Raw genomic sequence first — 15,154 nt, forward strand, 5'->3', positions numbered from 1 at the left:
GGTGTCCATAGCTGTGTCAGTAGGTGTCAGTGCCTCCTGAGGACAGGTCACTGCTCTTTTGAATGGCTTGAGCTGCAGGGCTTTTGTGTAAGAATTGTTAAATGAACAGGGAGTTTTCTGTGCATCGTCCTGGCAGTTGTTATTTCTGGACCAGGCACACAAGTCGAGTGAATAAAACCATCAACAACTTTGGAAATACACAAGAAAATCAAGTGGGTTAAGCTATCCCGAGGGCACTTGCATCCAGAACAGCCTGGCCTTGCTGGTTTTGCTGTGTGTTGCAGCTGTTTGTCCCATCCCTGGTTCCCATCTGTGTGTTTTCCTCTCCAGGGACATCACTCTGCGGTATAAGGAGATACGGCGGCAGAAGCAGGAGCACAAGTATGAGAAGGACAAATGCCTGAGCAATGGTGATGGACACTCATCAGTGCTGGAGGAACAAAACAGGAACAAACTGAGGGAGAAGAAACTTTGAGCAACAGACAAAGGGCTAAAAGGAACTGGTAGTGCTCAAGTTGGCCTGGTGGACAGTTGCAACCTTACCCTACCTAACTTGTAACTTTCGTTGTTAGCTTTCCAACGCGTGAGAGCCCTCTCGGGGGAAAAGGTGTCGTTCTGACACACACATCCTTCCTCCTCCTGTCCTAGTGAGAGCTGGAGAAAGGCTGTGTAGAGGGAAGTCAGAGCCACCACCCTTGCAACAAGATGGGCTCTTCATTCAGACGTGTTGTATGTCTTCCTTGAAACCAGGTTTGGAGACAAGGGGCTTTAAAACAAAGCGCGAAGGAAACCTAGCTGATCTATTTCCAGTAAACTGTGAGATTTTGGTTTTGACCTTTGGGCATTAGGAACACTTGTTTTGGAGTGTACAGATACCTGGCACAGGAAATGAATTGATTTTATCTGCTCAAGCTTCCTTGAGCTGTGGAGCCAGGTCGTGTAAAGTGTCCAGCCACTGGTAACAAACTGCAGCGAGACAAATGTAGAGAAACTGAAGCTTGTGAACAAGTTGCACAACTTGCACAGAATGTAACCCAGGACACTACTGTTACACCCTCTGCTGGGGGTGATTGCCTTTCTCTGAGCTGACTTCCAACATCCTGGAATAGCCTACAATAGTTCCGTGTTGTATCGCAGCTCTAGGGAGACAGCCAACTCTCCTTGGTTCTTTTATTTTTCTTTTAGTCTTGGTCATCTCTTTGAGGGCAGGTTCAGTAAGGTCAGCCTGCCTTCCCTTCGCTCCGGGGAGTCAAACACCTCGCAGGCAGGACGCAGGGAGTTACTCCATCGGGCTTAAGTTATTTGCCTTATTCTCAGCTCGTTCAGTTTGCTTTCCAGCAGGGTTTCATTCTTGGTGCCTGCTGCACGGGGCACGTCAGGTTCTGCCACCCCTCAGGGCTGCCCCGTGGCTCCCAGGGTGGCTCCAGGGAGTCCAGCAGCTGTTCCTGCAGCCACACGAGGTGCTGCTGCTGCTCCTCCCCTGCTGTCCCTGCCAGCAGAGCAGCCTGAGTGCAGCAAAGTGCAGCTTCTTCCCCAGGTCTGCGGGCCAAGCCAGACAGCATTTTTTTGCTTGGTGACTCAGCATCTAGGAAAAGCAATTGGAAGCCTGGGCTGCGTTGTTGTTTTATTTCCAGGTCATTATTCCAAAATGTAAGTGCTCCACTAAGCACCAGTTCTGTCACCTCTGCTCTGGGCCTTGCAGCCGCCCCGGCGGCACTGACGTCCCTTCGCCGTCACTCCTAGATGCTGCCACCTGCTCTGGCTGCTAGAGGGTATTGTTTTTCAGGGAAGTGTTTATGCAGAAGAACATGACATAAACAGCACTGGTGAAAGTTCAGGAGTGCAACCCCAATGTTTTTAAGTGGTAGGAGACCCGTGGAGCTGCTGCCTAGCTGCCATCCACGCTTTCCATCCCTTCTCAACCTGTGCAGGAATGACCACCAATATCTGCATCTCTGCCACTTGACAGTGACCCAGGCACCTCCTACCCCTGAAGGATGGGCACTCAGTGGGAGAGCAGACTGATCCATGGAGCAGTTGGTTGTGTCTGAAGAGCCCCACAGAGGCAGCAGAGCTGAGGGGCTGCCTGCAGGGGAGAGGGGGTGACCAACACCAGAGGGGGCATCAGCTGCTTCCTCCAGCCCTGCCACGTGCTGTGGGCAGTTGCTACGTGGCTGCTCCTGAGTGGTGGTGCTTTGCTGCTGTGAGGTAGTGCAGAGTAGACAGCTGTGTAACTAGATGCTGACAGGTCTGTAGATGGGCAGAGTGCTGAGTTGAGCAAGTATTTCTTTGCCTTTCCACCCGGAGTCGTTCTAGTTCCAGCTTTAGACCAGTCCATGGACCTGGTTGTTTGGTAGCTCGTACCAGTGTGTTGTGCTTGTGTTGTCCCAGCCAGGCTCAGGTTGGTGTCTCCCCATTCTCTTTGTGCTGGTTAACTCTGTGCCCCCCTCTCCCACCTCCTGGGTCTGTCTCATTTGGGTGGCAGCAGGCATGTGGAGGGATCCATCCCTGTACCTGGCTCCCCTCCCTGCCAAAACCCCATGGATGTACCTGTGAAACACCTGGTGAAGGATACCTGTTCCCTGGGGACCCTCCTGGAGCTTTGACCTAATACATGAACCACTGACTTGTTTGTCTACATCCATCTAAACAGCTTCTATGGTTAGTCTGGGTAACTGAACCAGTGTAATAAAGCAATGTTTGCTGGCGTGTTCTTTGGTACCACGTGTGCAGGCTCCTGGTTTGTGTCCCTTGTCTCCTCAGAAGTGGAACTGGAGAGCTGAGGAGCTTGGCCCAAGTTCCCCTGGCTGGAAAGGCTGTTGATGGGTCAGCACTGTCCCTGATGGCTGCTGGGCCTGAAGGTAATGAACTTGTTCAGAAGAGCCCTTGGTGCACTGGTGTGAGTGGGAAGTGCTCCTTGCAGTGCAGGCACAAGGTGATCTTTTCTCCCTGCAGTGCCCTGGGGCTGTGCACAATGAGCTGAGGGACAAGTCCCGGGGCTTCCTCTAGAGCCATGTCTGGGTTGTGGGTGGGCTCTGCTCCCTGCAGTCCTGCCTGTGATCGCCTCGGAGAAGCACTCAGCAGCAGCCTCAGGAGAAGATGAAAGGGCAGCTGATGAGCCTCAATTAGTAACATTTGAGGAGGCATAGAACGAGACCATCCCCATGGAGATGAGAGGCAGCAAGTTCCCAATCCCTACACATCTGCATCTTGCTGTGTTTCCTGAGCTTCCTGGCACAGCTGTCCTGGGGGCTGTGCCATCTGCAGAGAGGGACACCAGAGCTGAGGTGTTAGCTTGAAAAAGGGACGGTGCAGGGAAGGGGTGGGTGAGTGTGCTCAGCTGCTGCTGCTGCTGCGGGGTCAGTTTCCTTGGAGTGGTTCCTCTGGTCTGGGGGTTGACAGGCAGGGAGGTGCAGGGTTGGTGTCCCTGAAACCCACTGGTGGTGCAACAGCTTCTCTATTGGTATGACAGCTCTGCTGCTTCCTCCTCTGTGACTTTTTGGTCCTTTTTTTGCTTTTGGCATCATCAGCCTCTGACAGGAGAATTCTGCTCTTTTTGTTATTGATGTTTGCCAGCTTGCTGGCCCTGCCTGGCTCAGGAGGGGCAGTTCCTCACCTGCTGAAGGAGCAGCAGGGGTTTCCTTCCAGCCAGGAGGTCTGGGGAGCCGGGGGAGGCTCAGAGGGGTTGGTCACTCTCCTCAGAGGCACCTTTTTCCTTCCCCTGCCCTGAGCAGAGATTTCAGCTGAGCAGCTGAAATCTCCTGCCTCCTGCTCATCAGCCCCAAAGGGTTTGTCCTTTACTTGGAGCATCTTTAGTTTTTAATGTGTTTTTTGTTGGTGGATGTTGCTTTGTTTTCCTAAAGACTGAGTTTTAAAATTATTTTTCAACTCAAAAGGTTGCAGAGAGCAGCTCTAGGTGTTGTTTCCTGCAGGAATTCAGACTTGGGCAGGGGAAAGTCATTCAGGTACATGCCCTGTAGCTGAAGGAGCAGGTGAAAACCCACCTGCTGTTAGATGCCAGGGGAGACCCACCACAGGTGAGTGGGGAAGAAAACCAGCATGGGAGAGACGGTGTAACAGCTGGACACCAGATGTGCAGGTGGGCTGTGTGTGTGGGTCTTTCCAGGAGTATTTTGACCAAGTATAAATACCTTTCCCTGCACGGTGGGCAAGCTGAGCATGCCACCAGAAGCTACCTGAGGTACCTCTGCTGTGTCCCCATCGTGGTACCCCCCCCCCGAGGGCCACCTGGGCCCCTCTACCACCAGCTGGGCCAGTCATGTGTTGCTCATGGGGGGCTGGATGATCAGTCTGCACCACTGAGATGCTGTTCGTTGTCCTCGTGGTTGTCCCAGGCCTGACCTCAGCACAGGGGTGATGACAAACTTGGGTCATCTGTTCCCAGTGTGGTGGTTAATAGATGGTTGGCATCCATGCGAGGCTGGAGGAACTCTGGGAGCATCTCCCCGTGCTGGCCCTTCCCAGACCAGGCTGGCACAGGAGCTGGAGAGCCCTGCTGCAGGGCAGCAGAGGGTGGCTCAGCCCTGCTGCTGGTCCTGGTGTGTTTTCCTGGGAGTAAAGGTCCTCTGGAGTGCCCTGCTGCTCCGTGGCCACCTGGGACTCTGCTTGCTTGGGGTCCATGGGTTTCCTTTTCTTTTGTGATCGTTGCGTTTTCTCCAGCTGGGGCAAAGTGAAATCTCTGGCTGCTTGACATCCTGGGGGTCTGGCACTGAGGTGGGGTGGCTGAGAACGTGGTTATGGAGCCAGGGTAAGACAAGGGAAGATCTCCCTCCCCATCACACGAGTGCCCGTGGAGGAGAGGGCTGCCCAGTGCTCACTTGGGCACAGGAGAAGGCACCGAGCCTGTGGGTCCCAAACCGCTGGAAGGGCTTTTGGGGTGAAGTCCTGAGCTTGTAGCACCTTGGGAGGAGCTTTGCCTTCTGTGCTGAGGGAGAGGAGCCCTGCTGGACTGGCTTGGTGAGTGGGCAGAGCCAAGCCCTTGCCGTGGGACCCCTGCCGGGTGGGCTGCCTCGGGGCCGGGCCAGGATCCAAGGGCTGGGCTCTCGGACGCTGCCCCCAGCCCCAAATGCCGGGATGGAGGGGAGCAGCACCCTCGGGGGGCAAGAGGAGGGGAGGGGGGTCCCGAGGGAGAGGAATCCTCGGCAGGGTCTGTGGGGCCGCGGTCCTGGGTGAGGGGGGAGAGCTGAAAGGCACAGAGGTGCTGCAGGAGGGGAGCGGGGGGGTCCCTGAGCAGCAGGAGGAGGGGATACGGCTGCCTGGCTGAGCGAGGGGGGTCCCTGGGCAGCGGGAGGGGGGATTGGGCTGCCCAGCTGGGGCTGCTGGGGCCGTGCCCGGCTCGGGGAGCCCCCGAAGGGAGCGGGGGGAAGCGGAGGGTGGCAGGAGCCGTCCCCGCTTCACCCCGGCGGGGGGCGGGCGGAGGGGCGGGACCAAGGGGTGGGGGGTGTGTGTTTGTGTCCCCCCCCGTGCAGCCCCGTCGGCCCCGCCCGCAGTTCCCGCTCCGCCGGCCGCGGCCCCCCCGTCACCGCCCGCAAAATGCACCTTTTTCCCCCAAAGGAGCGGTGAGTCGGAGCCCGCGGAGCTCTGCCCGGGGGGGCAAGGGGGTGAAGCCGCTGTCGTGGTCCAGCCCCGGGGGATGCGACACTGGTGACAGCGGGAGGGGGGGGGTGCGGGGGGAGGGATGCACCCTGCCGGGGCTTGCGCCCGGGGTCTCGGGGGTGCGGGGGGAGCTTGCAGCTGCCCCCCTCTGGGAGGGGGTGGGGTGGGTTTGTTTGGGATTCGGTGGGTTTTGTTGTGCTTTTTTTTTCCCAAGGCAACTTCCCAAGGAAAGTTGCCAACCTGCGGAGCCGGGTGCTGAGAGCCCGGGGGGCAAAGCAGCGCGAGACACGGCCCCCATCTCACCCCTAGTCCTCTCTATTTCTCCCATCATTCCCCCGACCCTACATATCCCCCCTCGACCCCTCCATCTTAGCCCCAGACCCCCTCCATATCCCGCCGCAGGACCCCCATCCTCCCCCCAGGCAATCTCCCCCCGTTCTCCCGGCAGCGGGGCCAGCAGAGCCGCCTCCTGGCCACTCCGGGGGGCAGCCGTGCTTTCCCCACCCCAGCCAGCCCCCCGTTGCTGCCAGCCCCATGGCCCCCTGGAGCGGTGGCCGCCGCGTCCCTCCCTCAGCCCGGAGCGGGAGTTTCCGGATGGAAATCGCATCCCGGCCTCGCTCGCTCCTGCAGAGAGCGGGGGGGGTGAAGGGGTGGGGGGACGGAATCTGGGGTGGGGGGTGTTGCTTCTCCTCCTTCCCTTGCCCAGGGTCTTTGAGCAAAACCTTCAGCAGGGTCTGGCCAGCTCGGAGAGTAGCCTGGAGGATGCAGAGACCGCCCAACTCGTTGCACGAGTGAGCAGGAGGCGCAGCCCGCAGCCTCCCCCGGCCCCGCAGGCAGCAAAGCCCCGCAGCCCAGCCCGGATCTCCTGCGGTGAAGCAGCCCAGCCTGTTCCCTGCCCGGATCCAGGAGCGGTGTCCGCCGCTCTCGGGGTCCCTGGGGGTCCGAGCCCCCAGCGCCGCTTCCCGCCCGGGCCCGCTCGGAAATCCCGGCGTTTCTCTCCCTTTCTGCGGACGAAGGCGCTGCTGCCTCCAGCTGATGCCGGCGGCTGCCGGGAGAGCCCCCGCTCCGCTGCCCTGAGCTCCGGGGCTTTCCCTGCTCGCCGCGATTCTCACCTGCCCAGGTAAAGCGCGGGACTCGGCCTGGGGAAGGATCCACGGGCTGCGCGGCCGGTGGTTTTGGGTGTAATTGGGGTGGGACTGGTGCTTTCCCGAGGTTTGGGGCTGCAGCTGCTTCTGCTCCAGTGCTGGGATGGAGAGGACAGGGGCCGAGCGAGCCGGGGGGTCCCGCAGGGATGGGGGTCCCGCAGGGATGGGGGTCCCGCAGGGACGGGGGCAGCGCCCAAACCTGCGTCTTTGCTCCGGTCTTGGATGCGGTTTTATTGTTTAGACACACGTGCCAGGGCGGGCTCGATCCCACTTTTCTGCCCTACGAATGGAGGCCAGACAGGGCTTCCCCCGCCGGCGGGAGGGCGATGGAAGAGGCTGGAAAAGCCTCGCTCAGAGCCCGGGGTCGGGATGGGAGCAGCGCTGAGCTCATCAGTGAGGAGAGTTGAGCCCGGCCTCAGGCGCCCGGCACGACTGGGCACTGCTGCCTGGGCTGGGCACGAGGGAAGGGACGAGCACGGTGATCCCTGCTGAGGTCTGTGGCTTGGGCTGTGGCAGCTGGGGTTTGTGGGGCGCCCTGGGGGGGGTGTCTGCAGCCGGGGGTGCTGTGTGAGCTGCTTTGGGCTCCCCCTGCCACGAGGCCAGACCAGCAGCCAGGTGTCAGCCCCTTAAGTCTGGGAGAGACCCTTCTCTTCCAGAGGGGACACATGGCTTCGTTGCTGTTTCTCTCCCTACATTGAGCCATTTTGTCACCCCTCCGAGCAGGAAAACATCCTGAGCTCTGCAGCTCCCGAGGGAAGTGGAGGGCAGAGGTGGGCTCTGCACCCCCTGAGCTGGGACTCTGCTGAGCTCTGAGGTCTCCCCGGGTCGAAACCAGCCATCCCTGTGTGGCTGGTGGTGGGAGAGTGGTTCCTGCCCCTTCCCAGTCCCTGGGATTTGATTTTCCAGGGAAGGATTTGAAAGGCATGTAGGGGGGGAAGGCAGACAGAGCATCTCAGCGAAATGCTCGCAGGGAAGAGCTTAGTTAACATAAAATGCAATAAATCCCTTCCCCAAGCACCTTCGTTTGCTGGCTCAGGAAAGGCTGATCCTGTTTTGCTAATAGGAAAATGCTCCTGGTGGAATTCCCGAGCCGAGCGCTGCAGTCCCTCCCTGGCCCTGCCTGGTGCCTTGGAAATCTGCTTTAAAACTCGTTAGAAAATAACGTTTTTTGGGAAAAATCTTGAACAGAAATGGAGGATTGGAAAGAAACAGAGGGTTTAAAAGGGTGTTTGCCCTCCTGTGGAGAGAGCTGCTCCTGGAAACTTCAATGTGTTATATGGAAAAAAGCTACCAAGAAACAGCCAGGGGAGCAGAGCCTCTTAATGAGGCACAGCAGGTTTTCAGAACATAAAGAGGCTGTTTTGGGTAAATCTCCACCGCTATTAAGATGTCAGAGTGGATTTCCAGTGCTAAACAGCAAAGTGTCCCTCAAGCTGAGCTCAGTCCATACACATGACAGGAGTTTTGCACATTCTCAGCCAAGATTTTTATCGAGCTGTTCTCTGCTGCACACAGAGGTTTGTGCCTGAGGAAGGGGGTTGGGGAGTGAGATGTGCATCTCCCAGCCCTGTCCCAGCCCTGCTGTCATTCTGGGTTGGAGACTTGATTACATTTAAAATAAACTCTCCTCCTGCTGTTATTCCAAGGGTGAAGCAGGTGGCCCTGGCAGAAGGGGGTCCCCAGCCACACCAGGCCAGCCTGGCTGATACTTTACACTATAATGCCCTGCAATTTCCCAGTTTGCTATTAAAATCCAAGGTTGGATGGTTTGGGGGAGGGGGAGAGTCGACCATCCCCACAGCATGCCTATCCATGAGCATCTGAGGTTTAACTGGAGGGTGGCCCCAAACTTCCAGTGACCATCCATCTGAGGCAAATCCAGCTATTCTCCTATGGGAGGAGTGGGCTGTGGGAATTTGCAGAGGGTTTGGGGGGCTCCAATGGGGAGATTGGAGTGTGGGGCTGAAGCTGGGTTCCTGGGCTCGGGGTTCAAGGATGGCTCCAGTGGTCTGTGTCCAGGATCTCCTGGCCCAGGGGCTGGGCAGCCAGGGGGTGCTGGCCCAGTTCGTGCTGGATTTGCTTGCTGGGTGTTTGTGGGGGATCCCAAATCCTGTTAGCAGAGCAGGAGACACCTGGCTTGGTGTCTCACCCCCTTTGGCATCACACAGGGCCTTCTGTGGCACCTCTCAACCCAGCAGCCTCCTCACCTTTGGGATGCAGCTCATGTGGGACTCTCCTGGGAAAGCCCTAGGAAAGAGATCAAGCTTCCCTGCTGCAGGAATCGATTCCTGGGGAACGACACCATCTACCCTAGAGGTGGGGCTGTTCCTTTTGCATGTGGCCACGGCAGAGCCCATGGGCACTGGGCAGCCCATGGTGAGGCCAAGGAAAGACACAGGAGGGGAAGGTGAGATTTAAGCTAGAAAAGGGACTAGAAAAGCAGCAAAGGACTTAACAAGCTCCTGGAGGGGAGACTTTCAGGCAAAGAGCAGTTGAAAATATCCCCCATTAAATACTCCTGAGGCAAATCCTGCAGCTCTGCAGCTCAGCGTGGCCACTCTCCTGGTTCCCGTGGGGTTTTCCATCCCTTCTGAAGCTCCTGCCTTCGTGGCTGAGATGCTTCAGTGCACGTTCACTCTGTCCCTGGAAGAGGAGCCAAGGCTGGCAGCGATGGAAGGGCAGCAGCTCCTCAGCAGCCCTGCTAACAAACCGAAAAGCAGCTATTTTTAATGATTTTCCCTTTACCCTAACTCGCTGCCCCCTCTCGCAGGCTGCCCCGCTAGAGGGGGGTGTTCGCCATGGACAACGGGCACACAAGCAGATCCCACTGGAGCGGTGAGTACCCTGCGGGAGCCGGGGCAGGGGCTGGGGGCTCCAGGCCGGGCTGCTCTGGGAGGGATGGATTCCTGCTCCTCGCAGCTGAATGCGGGAGGAGCCCTTTGCTCCCAGGCACTCGGGGCTTCCTTGCCTAACACAAGGGTAAAACCCTCACACTGTCCGACTTTAGGTCCTCAGCCCTAGAAAACGGGGAGGTATGCGGAAGGGAGGGGCTTTCCAACTCAGCTGGGGTTTGTACCTGGAGTTATTCCGAAGCAGGAGCCAGTAAAGGGTTATTTTACCCCAATTTTGGCCCCCCTGCCTTAAAGTGCCCTAGAAAAGCTGCAGAGCTTCCCTGGCATCCTCAGCCGGGGCTGGGGGACAAACTCAGCCCTGTGCAGACCCTGAGGGCTTTGGGCGGGGGTGGGGGAAGCAGGACCTGACTCCTGCCCCCGGGTTTAACCCGGGAGATCCCTCTGGGCTGCTCCTGGCACCCAAATGAGGCGCTTTGACTGGGAAGAGTCGATTCCTTCTGATCCACCCCTTTGCCGGCGCCTGCCGGAGCTTGCGGGGAGGAAGCAGCGGGTTGTGGTGTGGGAGTGAGGCTGCCTTGGGCTTTTTCTGGCTCTGGAGCTGCCGCGGAAGGAGGGAGCACCGCGGCGTGACGCGGGAGGGCTCCCCGGCAGCCCTCTGGAATCGGAAACCCTTTTTTCCCCCCCCCTCCATCCCCTTTTTTCCGCGCTGCGCGGCCGCTCGGAGCCGCTGGTGCAATGCAGCAGCAGCAGCAGCAGCAGCAGCAGCAGAGCCCGGCCGCTCCCGGGGGGCCCGCACCCGCGCCCGGGGGGCTTGCCCCGACTTCCCCAAATCCTCCTGTTCCTTGGGTTGTTGCTTGTTGTATTTCTTTATTTATTTTATTTGCTGTTTCTGGATTTCCTGGGCATCCCCAGCCCGGGCGGTGCAGAGGGCTGCGCCCAGGTGCGCTGAGCGGGAGCGGGACGGGCCCGGAGCTGGGAAGGGATGCTCACCCCCGGGGTGATGGTGCCACGCTCCTTGATTTTCCCTCTTTGCTGGGAAACAGGGCTGATATCCCTGTGCACTCCACCTCCCAGGAAAGCAAAGGGAGGGCTGGGATTGTTTTGGCTGGCAGGGCTGCTGCCCCACACATCTCACCTCCCGCCCGAGGGGAGCACGGGGCTTGATCCCCCTCCCGCCTCGGCCCATCCCACCTTGATGCAGAGCCGAGCTCCTGGAGGATGGAGTGGAAAATGGAGCCTCCACCCCGGGGTCTGACGGTGCCTCTTGTCCCCTGGCAGTGGCCACCAGCCCCCCCCGCTGGGAGATCGGCATCTACGCGGCCGGAGCTCTGGCACTGCTGGGAATTGCTGCCCTCAACCTCTGGAAGCTCTGGCGCTCTGGCAGCTACCCGGCCCCTTCCCCCTTCCCCAACTACGACTACCGGTACCTGGAGCAAAAATACGGGGCAGCGTATCTGCATGTCAAACACAAGGTAAAAGGGCTGGAAGTTTGGCTCTGTCTCCTTTCCCTTTCACGGAATTGTTCTGGTTGGAGAAGGACCTTTGAGGTCATGGAGTCCAGCCGTTAAACCTTTGCAACACATGAGCTGCTGGAGAGGCAAAACCCATCATCTTCTCGTGGGGGGAAGAGCCACTGGAGGTGACCTGGAGCTGCTGGAGGGTTTGGGGGATCAGCTCGAAGCCATAAGCACGGTTTGGGAGCTGCAGGAGGGGCAGGGATTGCTGCTGAGGCAGCTTTGGGCCAAGCAGGGGCTGTGCAGCTGCCAGAGTGGTGCTGGTGGGTCCAGCTCTCCCTGGCTGTGTGCGGAGGGGAGGGATGGGATGGGTTGGGATGGGATGGGTTGGGATTGCATCGCCTGCTTTTCCTTTCCCTGTTGGCAGCGAGGGATGGCCCTGGGCTCCCAGAGGGCACTGGAGAAGACCCCCCCCAGCCGCAGGACCAGCCTGCGGGCAGATGAGACCTTCGAGAGCATCAACGAGCTGGGGAGCCTGGAGCTGATGAGCAAGGACTTGGCCCACTACGGCCCCTTGAAGAAATCCATCTCGGCCGACTCCCTCAGCTCCATCTCCTCCATCGGGAACAACTTCGGGCAGGACCTGGTGGTGGGGCAGGTGGAGGTGTCCCTGGAGTACGACGGGCAGGCGGCCGCCCTGCATGTGACGCTGCTGCAGGGCAAGGACCTGCTGGAGAAGGAGGAGACGCGCTTCGAGTCCTGCTTCATGCGCATCACCCTCCTCCCGGCCGAGCAGATCGTCGGCATCTCCCGGGTGAGCCCCTCGTCCCCCCCGGGCACAGAGCCCCCCCAGGACCCACAGCTGCAGCCATCGGGTGGCAGATTCCCTTGGCCAAGCACCACAAGGCCAGCTCTGGGAGAGGGTCCCCGAGGGGACAGGGATGGGCCCTGGGGAGGAGGGAAGTCCAGACACATCGGGAGATTGGCCAAGGGATTTTTGGAGCCCTGCTGGGGAGGGTGTGGGGGGTTCCCCATGGAGGCTTGTACATCAGGGACCTGGCAGAGGCAGGAATTTCTCCCTCTTGACCGGGATATGAGACGTGTTGTCATCTCTGTGTGGGCTGGGGGTGCTGGGAAGGGGCAGGAAGCATTCTGGGGAGGGCAGACAAAGATCTAGGCAGCTGCACCAGCAGGGCCAGAACCAGGGGGTGTTTTGGGGTGAGACCTTTCATCTTAAGTGCCCTAAAAGCTGCTGCCAGAAAGCAGGATCCTCCGTTTTCTTTCAGCGGCTGCTTTTTGCACAGCTCAGGGTCAGGCAGTTTGATTTAATGAGGGTAGTCTGGAAAGGAGCAGAGAGCTTCACCCCACCAAGGAAACCCTTCCGTGGGGAGGAGGTGCCATGTCAGAGAGCACAAACTTACTGCCTTGAAAATATCTCCAAAGCATCCTTTTAAGACCATTTTCCCATCCAAAGATCAGACTCTTTATTTATGCTCTGGAGATATTTATTATTTAGCATCATTATTTATAATTCACCAGTGCTATTTACCGCCTTTTGCTGTCCTGAGACAAGGCATAAAGACACATTTGGTTCTTTTCCCTTAATGTTTTACAGCACTAAGGGGTTTTTTTTAGAATAGCAGCTGACATCACTGTTGTGCCTTTCATCCAGAGATCCCCAGTCTGCAGGTGGGACCTTGGATGCTGGAAGAAATGGGGCTGGAGCAGGGGGAAAACAGCCTCTAAAGTCCTAATTTCAGAGCAGTTCCCCCCTGTCCTGGTTTGGGACCAGCACCCTGAAGATGGTCCCTGAGGAGCTGCTGCTGGCTTTGCTCCAAGTGAACACTGATGTGCAGACAGTGTCTGGCAAAGGGCTCTGCTCCCGTTTTTGGGGGCTGTGAAGCCCCCTGGCTCTGGCTGGGAGCAGGGCTGGGGCTCCACCCTCTGGGCCACATCCCGTAGGGGCTGAGCTGGCCACACTGCCCAGCTCCCAGGGCACGGGGCTGCCTGGCTCTTGCATCTGGGAGCACCAAACCAACCTTACACTTCTCACGACAAGAGTTACTGGGCAGTGGGGCAGGTCCTGGCCCCCGTTTGCTGCCCCGGTCACGGAGCAGCTGCTCAGGCGGGCAGCAACCTCACCCTTTGGGCTGGGGGACAACCTGCCCTGGCCACCCCAGAGCCCAGCGCTCCCAGCAGATCCCACCAGGGTAGGTAGCTCGGACAGGACCCCCAAAACCCAGCGGGTACCAAGGGACCCCCCGTTCCCCCGGCAGATCCAGCCCAGCGCCTGCTCCGTGGCCTTCGAGGAGCGCTTCTCGGTGCCGCTGGCGCCCTGGGCGCTGGAGGAGCAGGGGCTGCGTTTCGCCGCCTTCGGCATCGACGAGGACGAGCGCAGCAGCGGGGCCGGGGTGGCCGAGATCAAGCTCAGCGACCTGGACCTGGGCACCCGCCCCTTCAGCGCCTGGCTCTACCTGCAGGACGTCACCAAGGTGAGCGCGTGGGGAGGGGGGGGGGGGGGGGCGGCCTCGGGGCGTTCCTGGGGGGGTTTCTCCGGCGGGTGACGGGGGGTTGTGTCCCGCAGGCGGTGGACACGGTGGGGGAGATCCTGCTGTCCCTCAGCTACCTGCCCACGGCCGAGCGCCTGACGGTGGTGGTGGTCAAAGCCAAGAACCTGGTGTGGAGCAACGGCAAAGCCACCGCAGGTGAGCAGGGCTTGCTGAGTGGGCGTCCCTTGGTCTGGGGGTGGCCTCTGATCCGGGGGTGTCCTGGTACGCCAGGCAGGTGTTTATTGGAGTAGCTCCTGTTGGGGGCAGACCCCACCAGGAAGGCCCACCAGAGATGTTTCCCTCCATTTCTCCTTATCACAAGGGAAACATGTGACTGACCCTGGGGTGTTTTTTTCCTCCCCCCACCCTGAGCAGATCCCTTCGTCAAGGTGTACCTGCTGCAGGACGGGAGGAAGATCAGCAAGAAGAAGACAGCAGTGAAGAGGGATGACACCAACCCTGTGTTCAACGAGGCCATGATCTTCTCGGTGCCAGCCATCGTGCTGCAGGTTTGTGCCAGCTTGGGGGGGCAGGTCCCAGCCTCGGGGGGCCACATCCCATCGTTCCTCAAGGTCCCCAAATCCCCATTCTAGTGAGGAGTTCCCAGGGTGTGAGTGGTTCAGGGAGTGGATCACAGGAGATGTGGGGTGGGCTGGGGGGCCAAACGGGTGCATGTACAGTTTGGGGGGATGTGGGCATGAGGGGGGAGGGCTGTGTGTGTACAGGGGGGGGTGGCTGTTGCGGGGGGCTTGTGTGGGTTGGGGATGCAGATGTGTAGGGTTAGGGAATGGTTGGGGACATGGCTGGGAATGTGGTTTGCAAGAATGGGGGGGTTATGGGGTGATGTCTGTTTTTTTGGGGGGGAATATGGGGTGTGTAAGTAGGGGTCAGTACTGGGGGGGGGGGGGGGGTGTGGCTGGGGAGGGGAGAGGGATATGTGTACACGGGGGAGGGGTCGATGCTGGAGCCTGGTGACAGCCCCGTGTCCCCCCAGGACCTGTCCCTGCGGGTGACAGTGGCCGAGAGCGGCGAGGACGGCCGCGGGGACAACACGGGGCACGTGCTGATCGGCCCGGCCGCCAGCGGCACCGGCACCACGCACTGGAACCAGATGCTGGCCGCGCTCAGGAAGCCCATCTCCATGTGGCACCCGCTCCGCAGGAACTAGGGTGCTGAGGAGGGGGAGATCCCCCCCCCTCCCCAGCCCGGGGGTCTGCGCCCCGACACGGCTCTGCTGGGGGGCACAGCGGGGCGGGGACACCGGGCAGCGCCGGACGCGCCGCAGCCACCGGCGCCCGGAGCGGCTTCCCCCCCATTCCCAGCGGGATACTCAGCCGCAGCGACTCCTCGGCTGTCCCCAGGGCCTGGCACGTGCTGGGGGCTGCGAATGGACCCGCGAGAGAGGAGCCCCCCACCCCGGGAACGGATGGAAACAGCAGCAGCCCCCCCGGACCCAGGACCCCCCGGACCCAGCCGTGCCCTCCAGCAGGGACCCCGAGGGCTCCCGGGGAGGGGCTGGACTTTCTTGAAGGCAGTTT

At 59.7% G+C, this 15,154-nt stretch overlaps 2 protein-coding genes across 3 annotated transcripts in view; both read left to right on the forward strand.

The window, feature by feature from the left end:
* The window catches only part of PTDSS2 (phosphatidylserine synthase 2), a 39,078-nt gene extending 36,357 nt beyond the window's left edge, over nucleotides 1-2,721 (forward strand). For both annotated transcript variants that reach the window (XM_051621303.1, XM_051621304.1), the window contains exon 12: nucleotides 331-2,721. In XM_051621303.1, coding sequence (XP_051477263.1) covers nucleotides 331-475 — 145 coding nt within the window. In that variant the 3' untranslated portion in view covers nucleotides 476-2,721. The remainder of the gene's footprint in view (nucleotides 1-330) is intronic.
* Nucleotides 2,722-8,767: 6,046 nt separating this feature from the next.
* On the forward strand, nucleotides 8,768-14,873 carry SYT12 (synaptotagmin 12). The gene is made up of 7 exons (XM_051622305.1): nucleotides 8,768-9,596; nucleotides 10,892-11,085; nucleotides 11,495-11,881; nucleotides 13,344-13,559; nucleotides 13,652-13,772; nucleotides 13,992-14,125; nucleotides 14,611-14,873. The coding sequence occupies exons 1-7, from the start codon at nucleotides 9,560-9,562 to the stop codon at nucleotides 14,782-14,784; spliced, it is 1,263 nt and encodes a 420-aa protein (XP_051478265.1). The 5' UTR covers nucleotides 8,768-9,559; the 3' UTR covers nucleotides 14,785-14,873.
* The last annotated feature ends 281 nt before the right edge of the window (nucleotides 14,874-15,154 follow it).

The sequence above is a fragment of the Apus apus genome, chromosome 5, assembly GCF_020740795.1.
Source record: "Apus apus isolate bApuApu2 chromosome 5, bApuApu2.pri.cur, whole genome shotgun sequence".
NCBI lineage: Eukaryota > Metazoa > Chordata > Aves > Apodiformes > Apodidae > Apus > Apus apus.

Excerpts from the sequence above, each read along its gene's own strand:
- SYT12 (XM_051622305.1), top strand. The coding sequence starts at position 9,560 with ATGGACAACGGGCACACAAGCAGATCCCACTGGAGCG. Across the intron at positions 9,597-10,891 it reads AAGCAGATCCCACTGGAGCG|TGGCCACCAGCCCCCCCCGC; the intron begins GTGAGTACCCTG and ends GTCCCCTGGCAG. Across the intron at positions 11,882-13,343 it reads AGATCGTCGGCATCTCCCGG|ATCCAGCCCAGCGCCTGCTC; the intron begins GTGAGCCCCTCG and ends TTCCCCCGGCAG.